The following is a 23,457-nucleotide window of genomic DNA, read 5'->3' as shown; positions in this document are numbered from 1 at the left end:
AACTCCATACCAACATAAACAGACAAAATGCTTATTTTCAGAGGGAAAACTGAGGACAAAGTGAGAATCTTAGCAGATAAAGTTTTAAATGCTCATATTTGATCAATCACTTAATATTTTGGAGCCTACGTGTCCTCCATTCATGAAAATGATTTAAGGCACACTAGTTTTATAGCAGAAATTCTTTTAAGCCTATAGAAAACTATTCTCAGTTATCCGGGATTCAAATGAGCAGGGCTTCTGTCAGTTGCTGACATCCAAAAGATCTCAAATGTTTGAACATACATTTTGGAGACTTCTAGAATCTGCTAGGTTCTGCTAGGCATCATGATAGACAGGTCTTTGGTTAAGAAGTCAGTGCAGTTGGGGTCACTTCTGAATAATGAAGGAAGAACAGAAGCCAAAATGAAAGAGATAAATTGTTCAGACACCATTTAATAAGATCTGTTGAGGTTTGTCAGGAATAGAATCCCTGAATTTTTATCCCGTTGTTTAAAGGGTTGCAAAGAGATAAGAAAAATACAGAATATATACGTACAATTTTACCAATTTTTAAGCGGTATATTTTATCACCACAAAATGCAACAGTACTATGCACAAAAGTCACAGGTGGCAAGATGTTAGTTCATCTTCAGTTTAAGAACTTGTGTAATGTGAGAGGAGCTATACCAGCTTCCTGCAGCTCAGCTTGAGTTCAAACTGAACAATTCTGTGCAGCTTCATTTCCTACTTAATGTAGCTGTAAATGTTTTGGCCCTTTGGTCTTCTGTATTCAGTGTGCAACCTTTGGTATATTTAACAGTTTTCCTGCTTATCACAAAGAAAAATGTCATCTTAGCCATTCTCTGTCTTCTTAAAAAAGATTTTCAGAGGTCTACTGAAATAATAATAAAAAAAAGGAAACGTCACAGTAAGAATTCTGAAGATCTGAGAGCAAAAACCTGTTCTGTGTTTAATCGGTGATTTAGTGCTACATGAACAAAAAGATAAAAGCTATCAAAAATCCCCACAACCTTACTGCAAACCAGTCAGAAAACATAATTAGCTGTAATTAAAATTACATGGACAAATCACTTGAAATCATAGCACATATATCATAGTATAAAGAGAACTAATTCTAAAAGTGTTGGACCCATGATCTTTGGATAAGGTTAGTTTTCTACAGACTAACTCATGAAAATAAGAGTCAACAGAAGCTGTTATAAAAAAAATGAGAGAGGACTTTTCCAAGATCTTGGCCTCTTTTTGGATCTCACTGCCATACTTGTCTGAGTGATAAGGTGTTTTGTCCTAGTGTTAATAAGGGGCAGTTTTAGTCAATCTGGGACTGTGTTGCTGCCAAAAAGAATGGTGCCCACTGACACCTTGGTACAGCTGTTCAGGGAGCATGATTAGAAGTCCAATCTGACTGAAAGCCAAATTACCAAATCCCCCGAAAGATCATCTTTTAATCGGATGGGCAGAATTTTAGCAGCAGTTCACAGCTAATTGGTGTAAGTTATTCAGCCTGCTCTTGAATTGCCTGCCCAATAAGACTGACAATACCCTCCTGAGCAAACAGAACTTTAATATATATATATATTAATTCCAAAAGCTGTAAGATGCTGATCAGTGTAAAACAAACAAACAAACAAACAAACAAAACAAACTAAAACAACACACAAGGAAATAAAATAATTTGTCACAGATGTTATAATGTGCAGAAGTGGCTCAAAATAATTTATTCTGAAATTCAGTGAAACTCGTTGCATGTGTGCAGAATGTGTGATTATTTGAAGGTCACAGGATTACTTTCTAGCATTCAGAGACTTTTTGCAATTGTTATTAGAAGGAAAGCTAATGATGATGCCTACCATCTTGCCATTTCCCTATTAAATATGTGCTCTGTGTTCTGAAAACAAAAACCAACCAACCAAAACCCATAAAAACAAAACAAAAAACACACACATCCTTTGGGGCTTAAGTCTGAGGCTTAAAGAGGTTAATAGGAAACAGATGAAATAATAAAGGCTTTAAAGAGCACTAGCATTTCTAGTCCTTGGAGCAGGATCTGGGTATTTAGCAAGATGGGCAATACTGCACCGTTGGCTGGGAGAACCTCAGTGCATTACCACACTGAGCTCTAAAATTGAAGAACATTGTGTATACATTTGGCATGAGCTGCTGCTGGGATTATTGTCTGCATCAAGCAACCAGCATCCTCCACTCATGTGCTGCTGTGTGCCTGTTTTATCTTACATATTTCCACCTTATGTTTTCAGTAAAACTGTGTACATGCTGCTCAGCAAGGGAATTGAAGAAACATCATTTACAAAGTGGTATGATAAAAGTGCCAGATTCACTACCTTCACAAAATACAGTTAGAAATCTGGGGTAAAGGAGACTACAGAAAGATTATAACGGTATGTATTTTATCTAAATAAATTTACCAAAACAAAGCAGTATGTGCTTCTCTTCTGTTAAAGGTGAAAGAAGAATTCACATCCTTAGTAATAAGCATCTGCCTCTTTGGAAGGTTCAGGAAGAAGTCTTTTCATGTACTTCAGCCGAGGAAGGAAATGGTCAGATCATGTCTTGTCTTATGTCAGGCACAGACCAGTGTTTGAATTTGTATTTTTCACAACATTTGCTGTTGAGCAAAACCTACACCCTCCCACAGAAGGCAGGCAAGTATAATCCTGTTATTTTCCAGATGGGTGAACAAAAGAGGTTGCAGAAGATTGTTTCTGACAGTGCTGGGAACAAAACCCAGGGGCCAAACCACCTATCAGTTTTACATAAAATGCATTCAAATGCAAGAGAAAATGTATTTTCTGAAGGTGTTTTGAACAGCTGCTGAGTAATTTAGTAGCAACACAGCATGCAACACTATAGCTCTCACATTCACATCTTTCATTACTACCAGTCCCCTAGGTGCTGGCAGCTCTGACAAGACAATGTGAACCGCAGGGGGGATAAAACAATTTCTGTGACAATGTATAGATCCCTAGTTCCCAGTGTTCTCACTAAAACTCTCCAGTTCAGTAGGAAGACATATCCACCAGCAGCACAGAAGGCTGACCAGCACTGAGAACAGCACAGAAGCAGTAGAAGAAAAGCCACAGAGGCACATACTACAAGACGCAGATGTGACCTGGAGCTATACAAGCCAAACAGAGAAATGTACAGCAAACATATGATACTGCAGTTCAGCAGAGCCTCCAGAAAAGGAACCTCCACACACTGGAGAAGAGTTCTATTTTAATGTACTCCAAACCTCCACCTTACAAATCTGTTTAACAGGGTTCACTTGGGTTGTGAGCTTGAATAAGAATTTGGCCTTCTATAGTATTTTGCCATTTCGCAGCAAAACACAGGGTTTCACAGACCTACAGAACTTGTTTACAAACTATGTTGAAACAGTCACCATATCCTGAAATGCCTTGTAGTGCAACAGATGTTTTTTTATGCCTCTGGAAATACAACAGTGCCAGTAGTGCTAGACATTAATTACTTCTCTATATTCAGTATATGCTAGCACTTAGGATGTGACTACAGGAATTCTACAATATATTCACTTTTACTTCCTGTTGAACAACAGAATAAAATCTTGTCCAACACATGGCAGCAGTAGTTATAATTTAAATAAACTACAGAGGCCACATCTTTATTACCAAGTTTTGCATACACAACTACATTTGTAAGGGATGTAGAAAAATTGCTTTCTGTATAGCTTTGAGTTCCCTCTGTGGTGGGTAGACCTCGGCCAGCTGCCAGCTGCTAACCCAGCCGCTCTCTCACTCTCTTTCCTCAACCTGACTGTTTGGTTGGGGGAAGAAAATAGAATGAAAAAGATTGAGATAAAAGGTCAAGATAAAGACAGGGAGATCACTTGTCAATTAGCATCACAGGCAAAACAGATTTGACTTCAGGAAAATTAGTTTAATTTACTGCCAGTTAAAATAGATTTAGGTTCTGAGAAACAAAGTCGAAAATTAAAAGTCCTTCTCCCTGTTCCCCTCTTCCCAGGCTCAACTGCACTCCTTCATTCCCAAATCCTCTGTCTGCCCACCCTGAGTGCCACAGGAGGGGTGGGGAATGGAGTGCTGCAGTCACAGAATCACAGAACCATTTTTGTGGCTCAATGTTGAGCTCTTTCCAGTATGTCCGTGTCTCCCTTGTGCCCCTGTGTACAAGGAGGTTTTGGGGGGGCAGAACTGGCCACGGCACTCCAGGTGCAGCCTCACCATCACAATGGTGGTCACTTTGTGACCATTTTCATCTGTGACCATTTTCATCTGTGGATGAAAGTGATCATAGATATAACAGTAACTACATAGAAAATAGACCAACGAAGTTAAACAGGGTGGGAGAGCTAGCAGACAAAGGTGAGCAAGCAGAAAAGAAAGTTTCAAATTCATGGTCTAAAGCCGGGTCAGTGTGTGCTTCAAGGAAGAAGCAAAGAATAATGAGGACAGTCAAGGTGTAGGACAGATGAAAAGAAAAAGCTTCTCCCACCTGAATTAACTACATCCCAGAAGATAAATTTATCACACAATTGATGTGCTTTAATCAAATGCAGGGAAATACCTTCCTTCCTCATTATGCTTCTTAAATGAGTTTCTTTCAGACTTTTAGAAAGATGCAGCTCACTTCTCTCTCTCTCTTACCTAACTAGTAAGGAGGACTATTTAACAAATGTACCTGTAAATTTTACTCGGGTCACTCGATTTGCATCGCCAATTGTCATCCAGACAGTAAGTAAAAGTAGACCTAAACTGGCTAGTCTTAAAACAGTCAGTTGTGTGATATTGTTTGTTTCTTCTTCGCATATGTGTAAACTATATATTAAATACCAGCCTGAAATTTATTTAGAAAGTACTTACCAAAAGTAAGGTTATAGTAATTAAGATTAAATAATAGTAATAAAACATGAAATAACCTTCACTATTTCTTCCTTCCCTTGGCCCCCATCAAAAGAATGATTTCCAATGAAATGTATGAAACAGAGATACCACGTTTGTGAATCTGAAGTCCTGTGATGATTTTGGGTCTGGACTTGGCATAGTGCAAACTACAGATCATATACCAGGACAACAATTCAACAATTTAAAAAGTCTGTTTAAATACTCAAATTGCCCTCAGAATGGTGGTATATGAGTGCCTCAGGATTATTAAATTTCATCTTTTGAACATCTTTCTGAGGTAGGTAAGTACTAGTCCCATTTGACAGCTGTGCAAACTAAGCAACAAGCTAGGGCTAGCCAGACTGTTTAAAACCTCACGGGAAGTTTGCTGCTGAGATAGGAGCTAACAACCTAGACTAAGAAGAACTGCTCCTTTCTCCTCAGCACAGAGGACAAAATCCAACCAACCCCACATTAGCCTCATCTGCAAGACTTCATTGCCCACTCTATTGCTTTGTGGAGACCTGCCCTCTGATGCCTGCACAATTACTAGTGCTCATGAGATACATCAAAGAGAGCCAAACTGGCTAGTCAGTTATATTTTCTTCCCCTTCCACCAGCCACATATGAACAACATATGGTTCTATGATTCTATGATTTTGAAACCTTTACTGTCTGTTTCACCCAGCCACAGGATGACTAAAAAGTGAATCACATGGGAACACGTAGCGGAAACTATCTAGAGAAATTTCAACTCTAGAAAAAGAAATCACATAGCAGAACTTGGAAGACAATCTATCATTACATGGGATAAAAAAGGACTACAAAAGAATTGGTATACCCCATTAAAGCAGTGTCACCTGTAATACATGAAGGGAGGTTTCTAAGGAGCTTAGCAAAATTCTGGAAATTTAGTTTAAATGCAGTTTAGAATTTTCATAATATAGTGAACAGAACAGTTATAAACACTTTATCTGTAACATTACTGAAAGGCAAAGCACATAATTTTCAAAGCAAAAGCATCCAGAAAATGGAAGTGGACCATATAGACTATTAGAACTTAAATCTTGTATTTTTTCTTGCAGAAATATAGAGATGCTTCCAACTGTGGAATTTTAAAATTATAACACAAAGCCAAATCAGAAAATAAAAGGTAATGAAATGTGTATTCATTATGTTTTATAATGTATGCCTTTCTTAATTCTGGTGAATCTACAGCTCAGTCTTTAGAAAAGCTAGTAAATTATGACATAGAGCTTCAGTAAAATTACATAATCTAATAACGGCTATTAGCAACATCTATCGTAAAGAAAGTCATAAATAACTGTTGCAATTATCAACAGTGGAATGAAACTGTTTCTTTAATGTGATTATTAATCCTCAGCACATTTTTGAGAAAATGAGATTTCCTCGTTACTTTTGATTCTGCAAATTATATCAGCTATTATTTATGTCACTTTTGATAAGAGGGGGTGCTAAACAGGAAGGTGTTAGGATGCTCTGAATTATACAATACTTCAATTGTGCTTTGTGAAGTTTATGACATGAAAAAATAACAATCTACTCACATATCTAATTACCAACTTATTTATAAAACGTATAATGATGAAATACTGATCATGTATTAGAGAGTACAATGGTCATTAAACATCTGATCTCGTTCAAACATGTGAATATTGATATGACAGAGTTTGCATGTGTCCCTTATTCCATGTATCCTATTCCTTTCAATATTTAAATTCTAGTATGAAAAAATACTTGAACTATTTGGTATTCCTTTACCATCAATAAGTGTTAGCAATGAAATTCAGAGTATGAGGACTATTTCTGAAATGTATGACTTAGGGAAAAGGACATTAAAAATAGTGGGCAAAATTGAGAATAACAACCTTTGTTGTTATTTTCAAGTATGGTCCTCTAGTTTAGAGATGGAGAATAGTGGAAATGAAACAAAATTATTGGCCAGCAATGCACCTTAACCGCTGGAAAGATGAAATAAATGTTCACTGTACAATGAGACTATATGGAACCTCTCAGTAGGACAGTCAGTATATTAAATGTAAGTCTTGACGCATGTCAAAATGATCACCAACAAGATGGAAATAATTTCAGAAGTACTTTTTTGTTGTTTTTCACAATCATAAATCACTTCTTTGTATGTCTTGAGCATTAGCCAAAAGTTAGTATTAGTGAGCAAGTGAGTAACTGATTAATTTGCAGTGAGTGATTAATTATTTTAAATAGCTGTAATACAGTTAAACTTGTAGGCAAACAAAATAACATCACAAAATGATAAAAAGTACATATCTCTATTTCCGATATAAATGCTGTCTAGGAAGTGAAACAAATTCTATTAAAAACAAAGGTCACCGGTTGTCACAGCATATAAGACAGGAGCTCACAACAGTCTCCACATATACTATGTGCATATATACACTATAAATAAATCTATCCCTAGGATTCTATGCTTGTGCTGACAAAGCCATAGATTGGTAGAATTTATTTCTTGCACTGATTTTCAAATGATGTGTTGTTACACCAAAAATCTCTCCATGACACAGGATTTACTAGCCTTTCAGGATGGGTTAGTTCATCCTGCAAATGTAAATGCAATCCAGAATAAACTACTGCAAAAGTTACTGTGATTTTTCAGTTACCCGATTTCACTTTATTGTGCTAAGTTGAATATACTTATAAATTTGCTGTAGCAGCATTGGTCATACAAGTGAAGTATGTTACATTCTTAAAAGGGTTAGTAACGATGATAAATGTAAGAGCTATCCTTGTTTCTTATAGGGAATAAAGTCACCTGCACCATTTCTCATTCCATCAAGTAAAAAATTCTAGTGGATGATAGCTTAAGGAACAGAAGCTAAATTATGCTGTTTTTTATTTTTATTTCTTTTCATGATACTGAAGGACAGACAAGAATTTAACTACATCAATTTCAAGCTCAAATTCAGAGCATCTTTTTGGGTTAAAAGTCAGCATTTGCCCTCAGACAATTTGATTTATCAAAATGCCAGATTTTCATAAAATTTGATTACACAAAATTGCCAACAAGATCTAATTTTTCAAATTCCATGTTCAACAGGAGATTGAAAGTGGCATCATACCAACTGGACGTGAGAATAAGAAATTTATCTAAACTTAAAATAACTTTGTCTCTATTTGCTTAATTATTTTTCAGGGTACTAAACACATTTATCAAATTAATTCCTTTTATCATTAAGGCTTACAACATTAGAACCTTGAATTTCCAACTAGAGAATGGCTTGGGTTGGAAGGAACCTTAAAGATCACCTAATTCCAACTTCTCTGCCATGGGCAGGGACACCTCCTACTAGATCAGGTTGCTCAAAGCCCCATCCAGCCTGGCTTTCAACATCTCCAGGGATGGGGCATCCACAACTTCTCTGGGGCAACCTGTGCCAGTGCCTCACCACCCTCACAGGAAAGAATTTCTTCCTAATATCCTAATTGTTTTAGCTTCTAGACTACACATCCTTGCAGATACTCCAATAACACTTATTACAGCTTCCTAAGTTGCATATAAGAAAACAAAGCAGATATCACTTCTATAGAAAAGGATCTGAGATTTATGGATTTATGAAGGGAAAAATCATGCTTAACCAATCTGATAACCTTCTACAATGAGGTGACTAGCTTTGCGGTTGATTGGAGTTTATTTGGCTTCGATGGATCATTGATGAAATGCTAAATATCATTGCTATATCAAGGTAAAATATTTGTTTCAAAAAGTGACATACATTTCTAAACACATTGAATGTTCAGTTCAAGCACAAAACCTGAAACTGAAATGAAAACAAAAAGAAAGCTTTTCTACATGAGAATCCATTCTCCTATTTGAGTTATTTCAGCTAGGAGGCCACACAGAATAATTTAAGTGGTTGATCCTAATGTTCCCTCAAATGGTCAATTTTAATTAAGTATACAGGAATTTATATACATCAGTTTGGTGTAATGCACATATTATGGAACTACTTTTGAGACTAATATATGTAAAGTGATTTAATTACGTAAAACTGTAATAGCTAAAAAAGTAGCCTGTCAAGGTGCAAGGAAAATGCTGCATTGATGGAAACGGGATTAAGGGCTTCAGAAAACAAACACTGTATATGCACAAACCTTCCCACCTTATACTGGCAAATACGATGATGATTTTAGGAAACAGATATACATTACAAACTGAAATGAGCCCACAACTGTTTTTACAAGGGTTGATAAACTGTCATCAACTGTATACAATTTTAGTGGAAAACCATCTCTTTGAAAGCATTTCTGTTTTGTCACACTGTGATTTACGCTGAGTTATCATGATTTATGTTTTCTGTAGAAAATGCAGTAAATATAAATATGTATAGTTAATTAGGCATTCCTTCTGAAACTAATTCCAAGCTTATTATAATCTGTTAGACATTTTACAGCATGTAGTTTTATGCATTTAACACAACATCCACATGGATAAGAATCATGTTTGCGCTGACTCAAAATTTAAAATTAGAAAATTACAATATGTAAGATATTCCATTTCAAAACTGTATCTAAGTGTGTTTTCTTTACCAGTTTATAAATTCATATGGCCAATGATTCTTACACCTCTCCCAGACTGCTTTCACTGTTAATGTTCAAAGAATTTTGGAACAATTTTTGGTGTGATAAGATGATGGCAACATTGCATCAAGTTGATCCAAGCTATCTAATAAAACACCTTTCCATTTCTCACTCTTCACATAACAATGTTGGAAGTATTAGCTATTACTAATGGCTAATTAATATTATCTATTACTATTATTATTATGAAGGAATACCTGAAGACAGTGAAACACTGTATATGCTACACTATATACTAATTCAGATCAAAGCCACTTTAGGAAGAGCAGCTCAGTTGTTTCCAACTTATCGAAAAAACAAATTCCTGTAATCCTAGGTAACTGGTTGTTGTACACAATGGTAAACCATCAGAAAATTAATCATTATTTATTTTACTGATTTAATATATTTTTTCAGTAATACAGAGCAGAGCATCTGGCATCTTTACATCTTTAAATACTAATGAAATGATGACTTAAAAGTATACGCTGAGAACATGTATCTCTCTGGAACGATGAAATGAAACAGGTAAACTCCATGACTCAAAACAAGTTGAGTGATCATACGGATAATGGTTTACATATTTTTATAGAAACAATTGCATTTTAAGAAGGCATATGTAATAAAAAAAGTTGTTAGATCAATTCAAACAATGGTTTCCTGCATAAAATGAGGGAGTGGAGGTAAAACATGGAAACTAATAATATAATCACGTGTCTTGCATTCAGTACATTATGTCTTGCCAAAGTTTCCATGTGCAGGTACAAAACCATGTTTAGAACTTTCACAATTCAGAAGGTGCCCTCTGCTTTTGAAGCATGAAAGACCAAATAAACTTCAGCAGTTTCTGTACAACTACATGGTCGAGGCTACAGTTTGTCAGACAACAATAACTGAATAATTTATTTAACAAATTTTGCTTTAATGAATTGCCACAGGTGACCTCAGCCATGAATAAATGCTTGCATCCACACCACAAGTACTAATTTTAGTGTGACACAAAACTGGAAACAACTACATTCAATATATTCACTTGTAAGATTTATGAAAATTTACTGTACATAATACAACAATAAAGCTCTGTGGAGATAGTCACTATACTCATTAAATCCCACAGAAAAATTCTGGCAATGCTGCAGGTAGGATACAACAGAATAATACTATATTATACAGGCAAGATTTTAGTTAATGCTTGTGTAGAGTCTTCCAAACAGAAAAGAATTTGGTGTCCTTCCTCAAGTATGTGGTCATGCCTAGGGCATGGACAATCTAAAGGAAGGAAGTATATCTAAAAAATTGTCATTCAGAAAAGTATAAGATGTCCAAAAAATCAGTATTCTTACTCCAATTGCTAAAATTCATCTCACTCTCTATCTAGAAAAATCAAAGTCATAGTGACTTGATAATCTCAATCTCTTCTTTGTTAAAGATACTTTCCTTCAATCAATGAATTGAAGAAACACCATCTGGCCACCATGACAGCCATATCACTTTAACCACAAATTATGTACACCAAATTTTGAAACAGGCAAACATATTTCAAAAACCTGCATATGGAACAAAATGTTGTCAAACTAATGTCCTTTAAATATTTGTAGAGAACAAAACCATAAAGGCAATCTAAACAACAGATCAGATATGTGTTTACAGACTTAACAGAAAAGATCAACACAATCCCAATTACAAAGTCACAAAAAATTAAACCCAAACAAAACACACATTTTCAAGAACAGGCATCAACTCATTCTAAAATCAACAGAAATGGAAACAACAAATAAAACAGGACTGAAACAGGTCTCTAGTTTCTTTAGGCAAGGCAGAAAAAATAAGCAGTCAGAGTTTTATTGGTTGTTTCCATAAAGCTGTCATTTCACAAGGACCGTAAATAAAATGACTGAATATTTAAAACTCTTTTAATCTTCATCAGGTTTCAAAGAGATGACCATAATCTAAGGGAACTAAACATATAGTTAATCTAAGAGAAAGCAATAGCTGTGAACTCTGGGGATATCTTAGCTTCCTATTAATTGTGTATTTAGAAACAAAAAGTGAAAAAGATGGAATCCTTCTTCTATAGACGTTATCGGGAGTTATGCTGTTTATCCCATTGGAACCGTAGTTATATCCAGAACTGGAATATCTGTCAAATATGACCTTATAGAATAATTCAAAGTCAAATTTAACAGAAATATCGTTTTCCGCATGGAGTATTTTCAAACAGTAACAAAGAGTTATTTATGCCAGCCTTTGTCTCTTTTTTTCCTGTATTATAGGGAAAAAAAATCATTCATTTTGCAGGTAAAATGTACAGATAGAGTTATCTATCTTCAACAGCCACTAAGAGAACACAAATCAACAGTTTTGTCATGCATTCATATTTTATAGCCAATGATACAAGATCCTGGGGAGGCACAAATGCCTTGTCAAGTTTGCTTTTTCCTTTGGCAGAGGTTAAGGATGATTGCTGAAGGATTACAATTTTATTGCTGTTTGGTGAAGGATATACTGCTCTCTCTACATTTTAGAAGGACTCACAAGAATAATCACTAGTCATTTTGAAGGCCATGCCCATAAACTCAGACGCATATAAATCCCTGCCACTCACAGTCTACAATCATGCATTTCAAGTTATTTAGTATGCCACTGTTTTAAAGATAGCAGAATAAATTCCAGTAAACAAAGGTAATGTGTAAATTGAACTGACATTACCTTTTAGTGTAACAACATGAAGAGTGAATCCATAAATATATATGCTAATTTTAGGGTAAAAAAGAAGGAAATAAATTTATTTTTCAGTGTCAACTTGAATTCTATAACTTGAATCAATCTTTTCAATGACATATAGCTTCATTTGTTGCTAGGATATTGTTAGAGTTCTAAAGCTATACAGCATTTAAATGTTTTAATTTCATCAATCAGGGGCAAGGCTACCTCAGCTAATACACTGCAGGCAATCAGTTGACCAATGTCTCACAAAAGATTAGTCTCTGAAATTAAAAAGAACAAAAAACAAACTTAGAATAATTTTTCGAACTGTATTTTTTTATCAAGTATCTTCTATGAGAAAAACGTTATCTGCTTGCTCATGGGAAGAAGAAGGAATAAAGTTTTCTTTGCAAGTTTAATATACATCTACAGTTTATATAAAAATTCTAAAACACATTAATACACTGTCAGTTAAGAAGTAATGGGGTTTGAGTATGCTATGTGACTTTGCTTCATTAATACTAGGCATTAATAAAGAATAAAAAACAAGAAAAAATGGTTTAAAATGGAGTGGAAGACTAATGTGTAGACTGGCAGCTGAGAGGAAATGTAAGATGGACAGTTTCTTAAATGGTAGATCCTTTCATCCCTACATGTGCTGAAAAGAGGTTTCCTATTTATATTCAAACAAGTTTTTGTTATAAGTGAATATGGTAAGGCTTAACCTGTGAGCATAAAAACTAATAAAAAAATTCCAAAAAATCACTTAGCATACAAATATACCAATGCCAATATACTCCTAGCAATCTATATAATGAGGTTATCAAAACTTCTACTATGAGCAACATTCCAGAATTTTGCAATATTTACTTAAAACAGAAATATCACCAAAGACAAACATAAAAATCTTCAGATGATGCTTTTACTTCCCTGTATTGGTAGTAAGAAGGCAATTTTGAGAACACCACTATACACGTTTCAAGGAAATTTTTGCAGTCTCCTTCACATACGATCCTTTAACAGCAAAAATGTTCCTAGCTAGAACTACCTTTAATTTAAATAATTTGCATTACGAGTTCCCTCGTATCACAAATGCTTACGGTTCAGGTGCAGCAATTTAACTATACGACAAAGTAAAATAATATCAGAATGACGGTAACTTAAAATTTTAATGGACATGAGAATTCTCAAATATTTTTGAAGTGAACATTACACACTTTACCATTATTTTGTTGTCACTATTATAAACGTAAAATAAAATTTATATTATTTCATTCTTACCTCTGTCCTAACTTGCACATATGAAATCCCTTGAGTGGAAAAGAGTTAATCCATTACCAGAACATAACAATACATTTCCCAAAATTATAAATTAACCTTCCTGTGAACTAGTGTGTGTGCTAGATGAAAAATAACGGTACTGGTCAGCCACCATTGCAAACTGCTAACAGTGCAATTGCATATGTAGATATGACATTGTAGATACGATACTGCACTGCGATATTAGCATGCCTAATTTTAATTTCTCATCTTAAAATTAAGCAGTAATTCAGTTCTATACTTAGCATTAGAAATACGATCACAAGTCTAATTTATTAAATTAGTAAATTAATAAATTAATAGAATAGAATAGAATAGAATAGAATAGAATAGAATAGAATAGAATAGAATAGAATAGAATAGAATAGAACAGAACAGAACAGAACAGAACAGATTTCAGTTGGAAGGGATCTAAACATATCATTGAGTCCAACTGTCAGACTACGTCAGGGCTGACCCAAAGTTAAAACATTATAATCATTATCCAAATGCCTCTTAAATATGGACAGGCATGTATTCTCAACCACCTCTCTCAGAAGCCTGTTCCAGTAATACACTACCCACTCAGAAAATAAGACTTTCCTAATGTCTAGTCTAAACTGCCCCTGTTGCAGCTTCAAGCTATTCTCACGCATTCTGTCACTAGATAGCTGTGACAAAAGATGAGCACCTTTCTCTCCACTTCCACTCATGAATTTGTAGAGGGCAATGAGGTCACTCCTCAATTTACTTTTTTTCCAGGTTTAACAAGCCCAGTGTCCTCAGCTGTCCTGACAGGACATGCCTTCCAGCCCTTTAAACAGCTTTGTTGCCTTCATCTGGACACATTCAATTATCTGAAAGTCCTTTCTAAGTTGTGGAGCCCAGAACTGCACACAGTATTATTCAAGGTGAGGACACACCAATACTAAATACAGTGGGAGAAACACCTCTTTCGATGGGCTGGCTATGCTGTGCTTAATGCATCCCAAAATGTAGTTTGCTTTCTTGGCTGCCATTGCACACTGCTGGTTCGTGTTGAGTCTGCTGTTGACCAGTACTCACAAATCCCTTTCTGCTGAGCTGCTCTGCAGCCCCTCATCTCCCAGACTGTACTTGTGTCTGGCATTACTCCATCCAAATGCAGAGTCTGGCATTTGATCTAGTAAAATTTCATGCCACTGCTGATGGCCCACTCTTCTAATCTATCTAGATCCCTCTGCAAATCCTCTTGTTCCTCATAGGAGTCCACAGCATCTCTCAGCTTAGTATTGTCAGCAAATTTACTAAGCATGGATTCAACTCTTGCACCCAGATCACTGACAAAAAATATTGAACAGAATTGGCCCCGAGATTGGGCTTTGGGCAATACCACTATTGACTGGCTGCCAGACACTCCTATGTGGGTTATCTTATCATAGAATGATATCAAATTAATGGGATAGGACTTTACGTTTGTGAACCCATGTTAGCTCATACATTATGAGCTCCTATTTTTAACATCCAACATTATGTTTTTCTTAAAAAGACAGAACTAATCTATGTGAAAAAAAGGTATCTTAAATCAAGAACACTACCTTATGAAAAAGATTTCCAAACTTGCATACAATTTTGCATTCCAGTATTTTTTGTCTTACTGTCAAAAAAAAAAAAAGAAAAACTACTCTTTTTTGGTCGACATATATGACTAAATCCCTTTAGTGTAGCACAGTATTAAGTTCTTACCTTATTGTGATAGGGATGAGTATACCCTTGCTAATGGATTGATTGAGAGATACAGTCAGAATGTTCTGAGAGTTTCCACAGCTGAATCGAACTGCTGGTCTCCCTTCCACAAGATACAAGTGAAGAAATTGCTCCCCAGAATTCTTTTCACTAGCTTTGAAAACAAAAATAGAGACAGTCACGTTTCTGAAAGCACAGGACCTTTTGAAAGGTTCAGCGCTACTGAGAAGTCACCACCAGTCTTAATGCCTATGTCTTCCATTCACAGAATTAAAGAATCATAGAATCATCTAGGTTGGAAAAGGAAGGCCTTCAAGATCACCAAGTCCAACCACCAACCTTTAGTGACGCGTCCACAAGTCTCTTGAATGCCTCAAGGAATGTGGAATCCGTCACTTCCCTGGGCAGCCTGTTCCAATGCTTGATCACCCTCTCCATAAAGAAACTATTCTTAATGTCCCATCTAAACCTCCCCTGCTGCAACTTAAGACCATTTCCTTGCATACTATCATTTGTCACCTGAGAAAAGAGATTGACACCCTCCTCGGTGCAAGCTCCATTCACCTAGTTGCAGTCAGCAATGAGGTCCCCCCTTAACCGTCTCTTCTCTAGACTGGACAACCCCAGTTCCCTCAGCCATTACTCATAACTCTGGTTTTCTACTTCCTTCACCAGCTTCATTGTTTTTCTCTACACACACTCAAGCAACTCAACATTCCTTCTTCTAGTGAGGGGCCCAAAACCAAACAAAATATTCAAGATGCAGTCTCACGAGTACCGCATACAAGGGGACAATCCCTTCCCCAGACCTGCTGGCCACATCATTTCTGACAAAGGCCAGGATGCCGCTGGCCTTCTTGCCCACCTGGGCACACTGATGGCTCATGCTCAGACGGCTGCCAACCAGCACCCCCAGGCCCTTGCCTGATGGGCTTCCCAGCCACTCTTCCCCAAGCCTGTAACGCTGCATGGGGTTGTTACGACCCAAGTGCAGGACCTGGCACTTAGCCTTGTCGGGTGTCCTGCGACTGGACTCAGCCCATCGATCCAGCCTCTCCAGATCCCTCTGCAAAGCCTTCCTACACTCAAGCAGATCTAGAGCCCTGCCTAACTTGTTGTCTGCAAACTTACAGAGGGTGCACTCGATCCCCTCATCCTGATCACAGACAAAAATGTTAAACATGGCTCCAGTACCAAGCCCTAGGGAACACCACTGGTGACCAGCTGCCAACAGGACTGAACTCCATTCACTGTGGCTCCTTGAGCCTGGCCATCCAGCCTGTTCTTCCCCCATTGAACTGTACACCTGTCCAAGCCATCAGCAAGCACTTTCTCCAGCGTCAAACACTTTATTAAAATTCAAGTAAACAAAATCCACAGCCTTTCTTTCATATACTAAATGGATCGTCTTGTCATAGAAGAAGATCAATTCATTTACAGGACTCTGCTTGAGTGACTGTGAGAATATGATTAAACTTTGTGTCAACAGGTCATAACAAGTCAAAGAAAATAATATCAAGACAAAATTTACTTACATATCACTATAATTACATAAGCCCTACAGAGATCTTTAATGGAAGGTGAGCTTTTCTGTTTACCCAGCAGTATCATTAAAGTGACAAGGACAATGGTAAAATCAAATCAAAAAATATTAGAATATTATGGTTTACAATTTCATTCAGTTTTTCAATCATAATAGAGAAAATAAAAATTGTAAGAGAACATCTCTTCTTTCCTATAACCTCTGTAAAGACAATGGATAATTCAACTTTGCCAATTATTGACACATTTCAAACTTGATGAGATAAATAATGATCTACAAAACATCAGATATACCATGCTACTTGCAGAGTAGAACTAAGAATAAAAAGATATTTACAAAAAAAAAAAAATTTCATTCTTTGTTCTCTTCCAGTAAACAGCATCTTTAAAACATCACTGGAAAATATTTTTTTAGATGACGGATAGCATATGCTTGATCTACTAAAAACAAAACAAAACAAAAAAAAAAAACCCTGACATCTACAAATGCATTTTCTCATGTTTTATGTATGTTTTTATATGTTTTATGTAATTTTTTTTAAGATTTTGTCCTTTGAATTTAACTGTATTTACTTCTCATACTAAGTAAGACATGATTCCTGTTTAGGATTTTTATTTCCCTTTAAGACAAACTGTTAAGTGCTAATGTTTTGTTGTTGTTGTTGTTTTCCCCACTGTATTTTACTATATTTAACTGAAGTAAAAATGACTCAATAGCTAGGTCATAGAGTTGAATTTATTGTTTATTTGTTCAGCAATATTTGGGCATAAGATTACGGTTTTCTTCCAGAATCATTAGGTTGTTTTGACATAACTTAAACACATCACTTTCAGAGCAGAGATAATATGTTATGACTAAGCTATAACTTGAAGACCACGATTAATTTCCATTTAGTTATTTTTATAATGATCAGGGTCATATTTTGCTCTTAGTTTATCTATAGTAATTAAAGAAAAAGAAGTCTGTGCACTATGCATTTTCTCAAACTATACATACTGTTACATTCTGCAAACCTGCATGAAAAAAAAATGATTTTTTTTCTTACGAAGACTCAAAATCAAGGACTTGATTCTCTCAAAATCTCTGAACTTCACAACTGATAATACGCAAACCTGGCGGCTGACTACTGGGAAAAGGGGTGTGAGAGAAACTATGCAAAGCAACAAGGCAACCTGCTGGTAGGGAACTGGGGAGGAACAAGGGAGGCAGATAGAAAAGGGTATGAAGGGAGAGGGTCATGTGTAAACTGGGGCCAGTCAGCATGCTTATCGGACTGAGCCCTACACCTGATCACTATAGTCTGTCCTCCTATCTTTCCATTAACTCCTTTCTTAACTACCCTTATGTGCACGCTTACTCTCTACCCCACATATGTGAGTGCTGCAAGGACTAAATGCCAGCTACTGGGGGGCCGCCATGACTGGGTTTGGTGCTGGCTACAAGAGTCAGAGCAGGGGTGTAGGCACCCCCAGGCCTGTGGGCGCAGCCTGTGTAGCCAGCTGTGTTATGCTCTGTGTGCATCTGTGTGTGGGCGCATGTTTTTGTGTCTCTGGGATACAAGTTTAACTTCACCACTGGTTTAACCTGCAAACAGGAAAGCAACAGCCATGTCCTTTGGCTTGGGATGGAAACCCAGAGGTGGGTTCCAGAGGCTGGGCAGGAGGAGCTCCCAGGCCTGGAGTTGCTGGACATGGCCACGGCTTATAACATCCCTTAACATTTTTATGCATGAAGTTATAAAGAAAGTCTGTGTGTGGGACAGCTCCTTGCTGGAAAACCTACTAATTTGTAAAGAGAAAACTATAACTTTAATTTAGAGGACATAACAGAAACAAAAAGGTAATATTTTTTAGCAAAGAGAAGCAACAAATGTTTGCAATTACCTGATCATTTGCACTTGTTTAGTTTAAAGCAGAAACAATTCACAACAAAAACCCTATCCTTTAGAGCAGCTTTCTAGCCAGCACAGGATTTATTCAGTCTGTTAAAACACTGTATTCTAAATATATAATTAACTCTGAAAGAGTTCAACTGGATTTTATGCCTTTGGCTTTTATGATTTCCTTCTACCCTGTTACCTTTCAAAACGTTTTGCACTATCACTGTTAAAAAGGTCACTGATTTTTAACTTTGGCATAACTGATATATACATATCCTGCATCATTTGTTTCCTTATCTTCTCCTCCCTTCGCACACATGCTGTTCCAGGCATTTCCCATTCTCAACAACAAACACATCTGTAAGTTATGCTGAATTCAGGCAGAAAGAAGTGGGAGAGGGTTGTGATTGTATATATTGACAACATGGCTTAAAAGAAAAAAAGTTACAGATAAATATGCGTTCTTCTCTCAGTGACACCATGTGACTGCTTACATTACCCACTACTGAAAACTTGGAAGAAGTTTTTTGTTATTACTAGTAAAGTAAAAAATCTGGGACAGCTACCCCAGAGGTAGCATCACTCCTTGAAACCCTGGTGAGTGTTACTGCTTGAGCTTTAGTCTAGGGAGCACTGATGGGCCATGCTTATGGGTAACTAATAACATTCTTCACATGGTCTGCTAGGTAGTGTAAGAACCCTGGAAAAAACAGACCTTTAAATCTTTCTACAGTGAACATGAGGAGGCAGAGTGTCCCTCTGAAGAATTTTGTTCTGGCACTGTAAAAGAACATATATATTCTTGCATTATTGCAGCATACAAGGTGGGAAGACTTCACAGGAGAAGCCCGAGTCTTCAGGAAGAAAAAAAGAGTTCCAGGACCCATTTTCAGGAAACCAATTGTGGATTCAGGAAATCAGGAACCAACTAAGTAAAAAAATCTTTTGTGCAGTAGGGTTTACTTATCTTGATGTTAGTAAAAATTACGTGAGAGGATTGGGTCAAAGAAACCAGATCTCAGCAAACATTGTTTCACAGGAAACTGCAAACTGTAAGGCTGTTTTCATACGTCACTACAGTGGCAAGTGAGTGGCCACTGGTCTCAAATGGTTGCCTATCTAGAGAATAAATTTAAAATCCCAATAAGCTATGGGAGGAGGCTTTATTAGGTGAAAGTGTATTTTGACACGGAGGAGGGATGCCATGAAATACTCTGTTTGAGAATGCCAGGCTGAAGTAACAGACAATTAGACCATGACTGAGCTGCCTGCAAGGCCCATCTTTACTTTTAGGAGGATAAGTAGAATATGGGTAGATCTGGAGAAATCAGCTTTTGAGAGCACAGGAACATAATTTATGAGCACAACTTATGAAAACAGAGCTGGTGTTCTTAAGGAATGCTATAACCATGGGCTGTGATATCTCAAATCCAACTGTCGGAAGTTACAGAATACCATATATACTAGAAAACAAACAATGTGCCTTTGAAGGGATTGAGAAAAGCATTATGCTGACTCTGTTAGAAGTGAAAATGATGAAATAAAACTTTATAACTGTATCAGGCTTATTTTATGACCATTTGCTTTTTATTTCCCTTTATGGTTAAATACCACAATTTGCTTTGACTTGTTGATGAAATTAAATCATGCAAACAAAATCAATGAGGAATATAGTAAGAAGTTGCAAGAATGCATAGTGTATCCAACAAAGAAATATTTCTCAAATGATGGTTAATCTTTATTGGCACAAATGTAATAATTCTATATATTTTCAAACTTGCTGTCCTGACGCATGTAAAGAGAAATCTCCTCCCACCCTGCCAATGACAGAAAGGTAAGGTAACTGCAAAGAGTCCTACAATATTTTTAGTTCATTTATATGTCATTAAACACACGCTTTATTATTAAAAAAAAATAATTAAGGAAATCATCATTATTAAAAAAGTTAGTACAGTATTTAAATGTTTACTAATTACCTGATGGAGAAATAGATCTAAACTTATCACCAACTGGTAAAATCAGGTGTGTCTGTAAAATGAATGATCTAAAAGTGGACTAATTAAAAAAGAAAAAGTAATTATTTTCTAGTACAATACACACGAAACAAGAAGATCACTGTGATTTTCTTCCTGTTTTTACAAATGCTTTTGTCAAAGAGGATTTTTGCCTAATGAATGTGTGAAATGTCATAATTATGGAGCTACTGCTAACATCAGTATATTAACAATACGGAAATGTCAGAAATGTTAACCTTTTTTATAGTTTTTTTGTTATTGTATCTAGTGAGTGCACTAGCCTCAAGAGGACTTTCTGCTGGTAGTTCATTTCTCAGCTATTTGATGGGAGCACAGCTTCAAAAAAGCAGCAGCAGAAGCAGGAGTTGTACTGCTTCTGAAGGAGCACAGCTGACAACAGCAGCTCTCTTTTGAAGCTGTCAGAAAGGAAGAAGAAAGATGGAGCAAGGAGCAAAGAACAGGGATGAAGGAAGAACAGAGGGAGCATATGAACTCGTGAAAGGTATTATGTTTATCTGACAGAACTACAGAAGATCTTGGTGCCTTCACAGAGAAATAATAGATTACAAAGCTCTGGATAACCTATACAGGATCAATTTTTCCTGTACAAATGCATAGAGTGTTAATACACACGCAAAAAAAAAATATAAAAAAAATTGAGAGATATTTATTTACACATTAATATAATATTGTATTTTACGTTCAAGCAAAACTCAATAAGGATATTGATAAGGACACTCAAATTACCAGAGAAAAATAGAACAAAAAAAGAAAAAGCAAAAACAAGGGAAAGACACTGGTGACACGGGGAAAGATACCACAGAAAAGAGGAGAAGAACAGTTTAAATGTAAAGCAAAGATATAATTAACATTAAATACAGTGCTAAAGTTCTACAGAATATGTAGGCCTCTCCTGCTTTATGTGTTTGGTTCAACAGCCAGAACGAGATCCAGATTTTTTTTTAATCTTAGCAAAACCTAACCTTAGAAGAAAGCTTTATGGCCACTGAAAGAGTGGAATCCTGCAGGACAGGTAAAGCTCTGTTTTAGGAATAGCAAAGGGAACAGGAATGCAAGTTACTGCAAGCCAATGGAAAAAAAAAAAAAAAGTAAGAAAACTGCTGGAAATCACGTAAAAATAAGCCCAAGTTCCTGGAGCTGTCCCAACTCTGTCAGAGTGTGACTGAACTCATTGCATCCTGATCCTGCCTCCTTCCCTCTGGGTGCATGAAGGCAGCTGTGACACAGGGCACGGAGGTCTCAGATGTGGGTAAGTGGAAAGCAAGGAAATGCATGGTTCTCCACTCATACTACTTTACCTTTCCAGTTCTAAAGAATGTGAAGTGGCCAAATACTGTTCTAAAAGAATCTTTGTAAACACCTCATAAATACTCTATTAACAATTTAACAAGGGAAGTATGAACTGATAGCTGAACAGCTATGAGGTTAGACCCATGATGAGTACACTATCTAGAAAATATCTTCTATCTTAAGACTAATAATTCAAGTCAGATAACCAAAATCAGATAAAATGTTTCAACTGTCTGAAAATAGAGCCATTTTTATTTTATTTTTTATTGCAAGAATCTGGAAGGTAAAACTGGAATGCAAATTTGCAGATGACACTAAGCTGAGTGGTGCACTTGATATGACAGAAGGAAGGGATGCCATCTAAAGGGACCTGTTAAAGATTGAGAATTGGGTTGACATGAACCTAATGAGGTTAAACAAGTCAAAGTGCAAGGTGCTACACCTGGACAATCCTGGTCATGAGTACACTGGGTGAAGAACTCATTGAGAGCAGCCCTGCAGAGAAGGACTTGGGGGTTCTGGTGGATGAAAAGCTCGACATGAGCCAGCTGTGTGTGCTTGCAGCCCAGAAAGCCAGCTACGTCCTGGGCTGCATCAACAGAGTGGCCAGCAGGTGCAGGGAGGTGATTGTCCCCCTCTGTGAGGCCCCACCTGGAGTGCTGCATCCAGGTCTGGGGCCCCCAGCACAAGAAGGATGTGGGGCTGTTAGAGCGGGTCCAGAGAAGGGCCACAAAGATGATCAAGGGGCTGGAGCACCTCTCCTGTGAAGAAAGGCTAAGAGAGCTGGGGATGTATAAGATTGGGGATATAAGATTGAATATATTTTCAATGAAATATATAATATGCATATTCAATATAATACTGAATGTATATTTAATATACTCATTGAAGCATAAGAACAGTAAATTGAATAAATGCTGGGAAAAAATATACATAGGCTGAATGCAGTTGATGTGCTCTGGAACGGTATAAGGAAGGCAAAACTAAGACTGGCATACAGAAGGAAATACATCCAGAATAACTATGGTGGGTGTGTTCCATGCAAGCCCATCTGACACAGATTCAAAGCTTTTTTTTTCCTGGGATACCTACAATTCTGTGGTTCACCAAGCCAAAGACATTGAAACATCAAAACTTTTGTTAAAAAATATGATTGCTAAAATAGCAATTTCCATCAAAATCTGTGGGAGGACTTTTTGTGGTAAGAAGGAACTGTGGTAAAACTCCATCACTGCCACTTCCTCAGATTTTCCTTGGAGTCTTGCATTACAAGTTTTGTTAATACAAAGAAAGAGATATAAATTATGAGGTGCACAGTATGTGTTACTTTTCCCTCTAAAAACACAATGAATGCTTTCAATATGATAATATTAAACTGGTTAAACAGTTTACTAGCTTAGATTTATGAGACACACCTTGCTGCAACAAAAGTCTCAAAGTTTTATTCTTCTTCCTGATACTACTTGTCTTTTCTTTAAA

The 23,457-nt window shown here is 36.6% G+C and overlaps 1 protein-coding gene across 3 annotated transcripts in view; it reads right to left on the bottom strand.

Moving 5' to 3' along the window:
- Positions 1-23,457, bottom strand: part of EYS (eyes shut homolog) — a 953,299-nt gene that overhangs the window by 132,020 nt on the left and 797,822 nt on the right. For all 3 annotated transcript variants that reach the window (XM_066994734.1, XM_066994735.1, XM_066994736.1), the window contains one exon: positions 15,231-15,384. In XM_066994734.1, the coding sequence (XP_066850835.1) occupies positions 15,231-15,384 (154 nt within the window). The remainder of the gene's footprint in view (positions 1-15,230; positions 15,385-23,457) is intronic.

This window comes from Anser cygnoides, chromosome 3 (assembly GCF_040182565.1).
Source record: "Anser cygnoides isolate HZ-2024a breed goose chromosome 3, Taihu_goose_T2T_genome, whole genome shotgun sequence".
NCBI classification, from domain to species: domain Eukaryota; kingdom Metazoa; phylum Chordata; class Aves; order Anseriformes; family Anatidae; genus Anser; species Anser cygnoides.
This window is presented reverse-complemented; position numbering and strand designations above follow the sequence as displayed.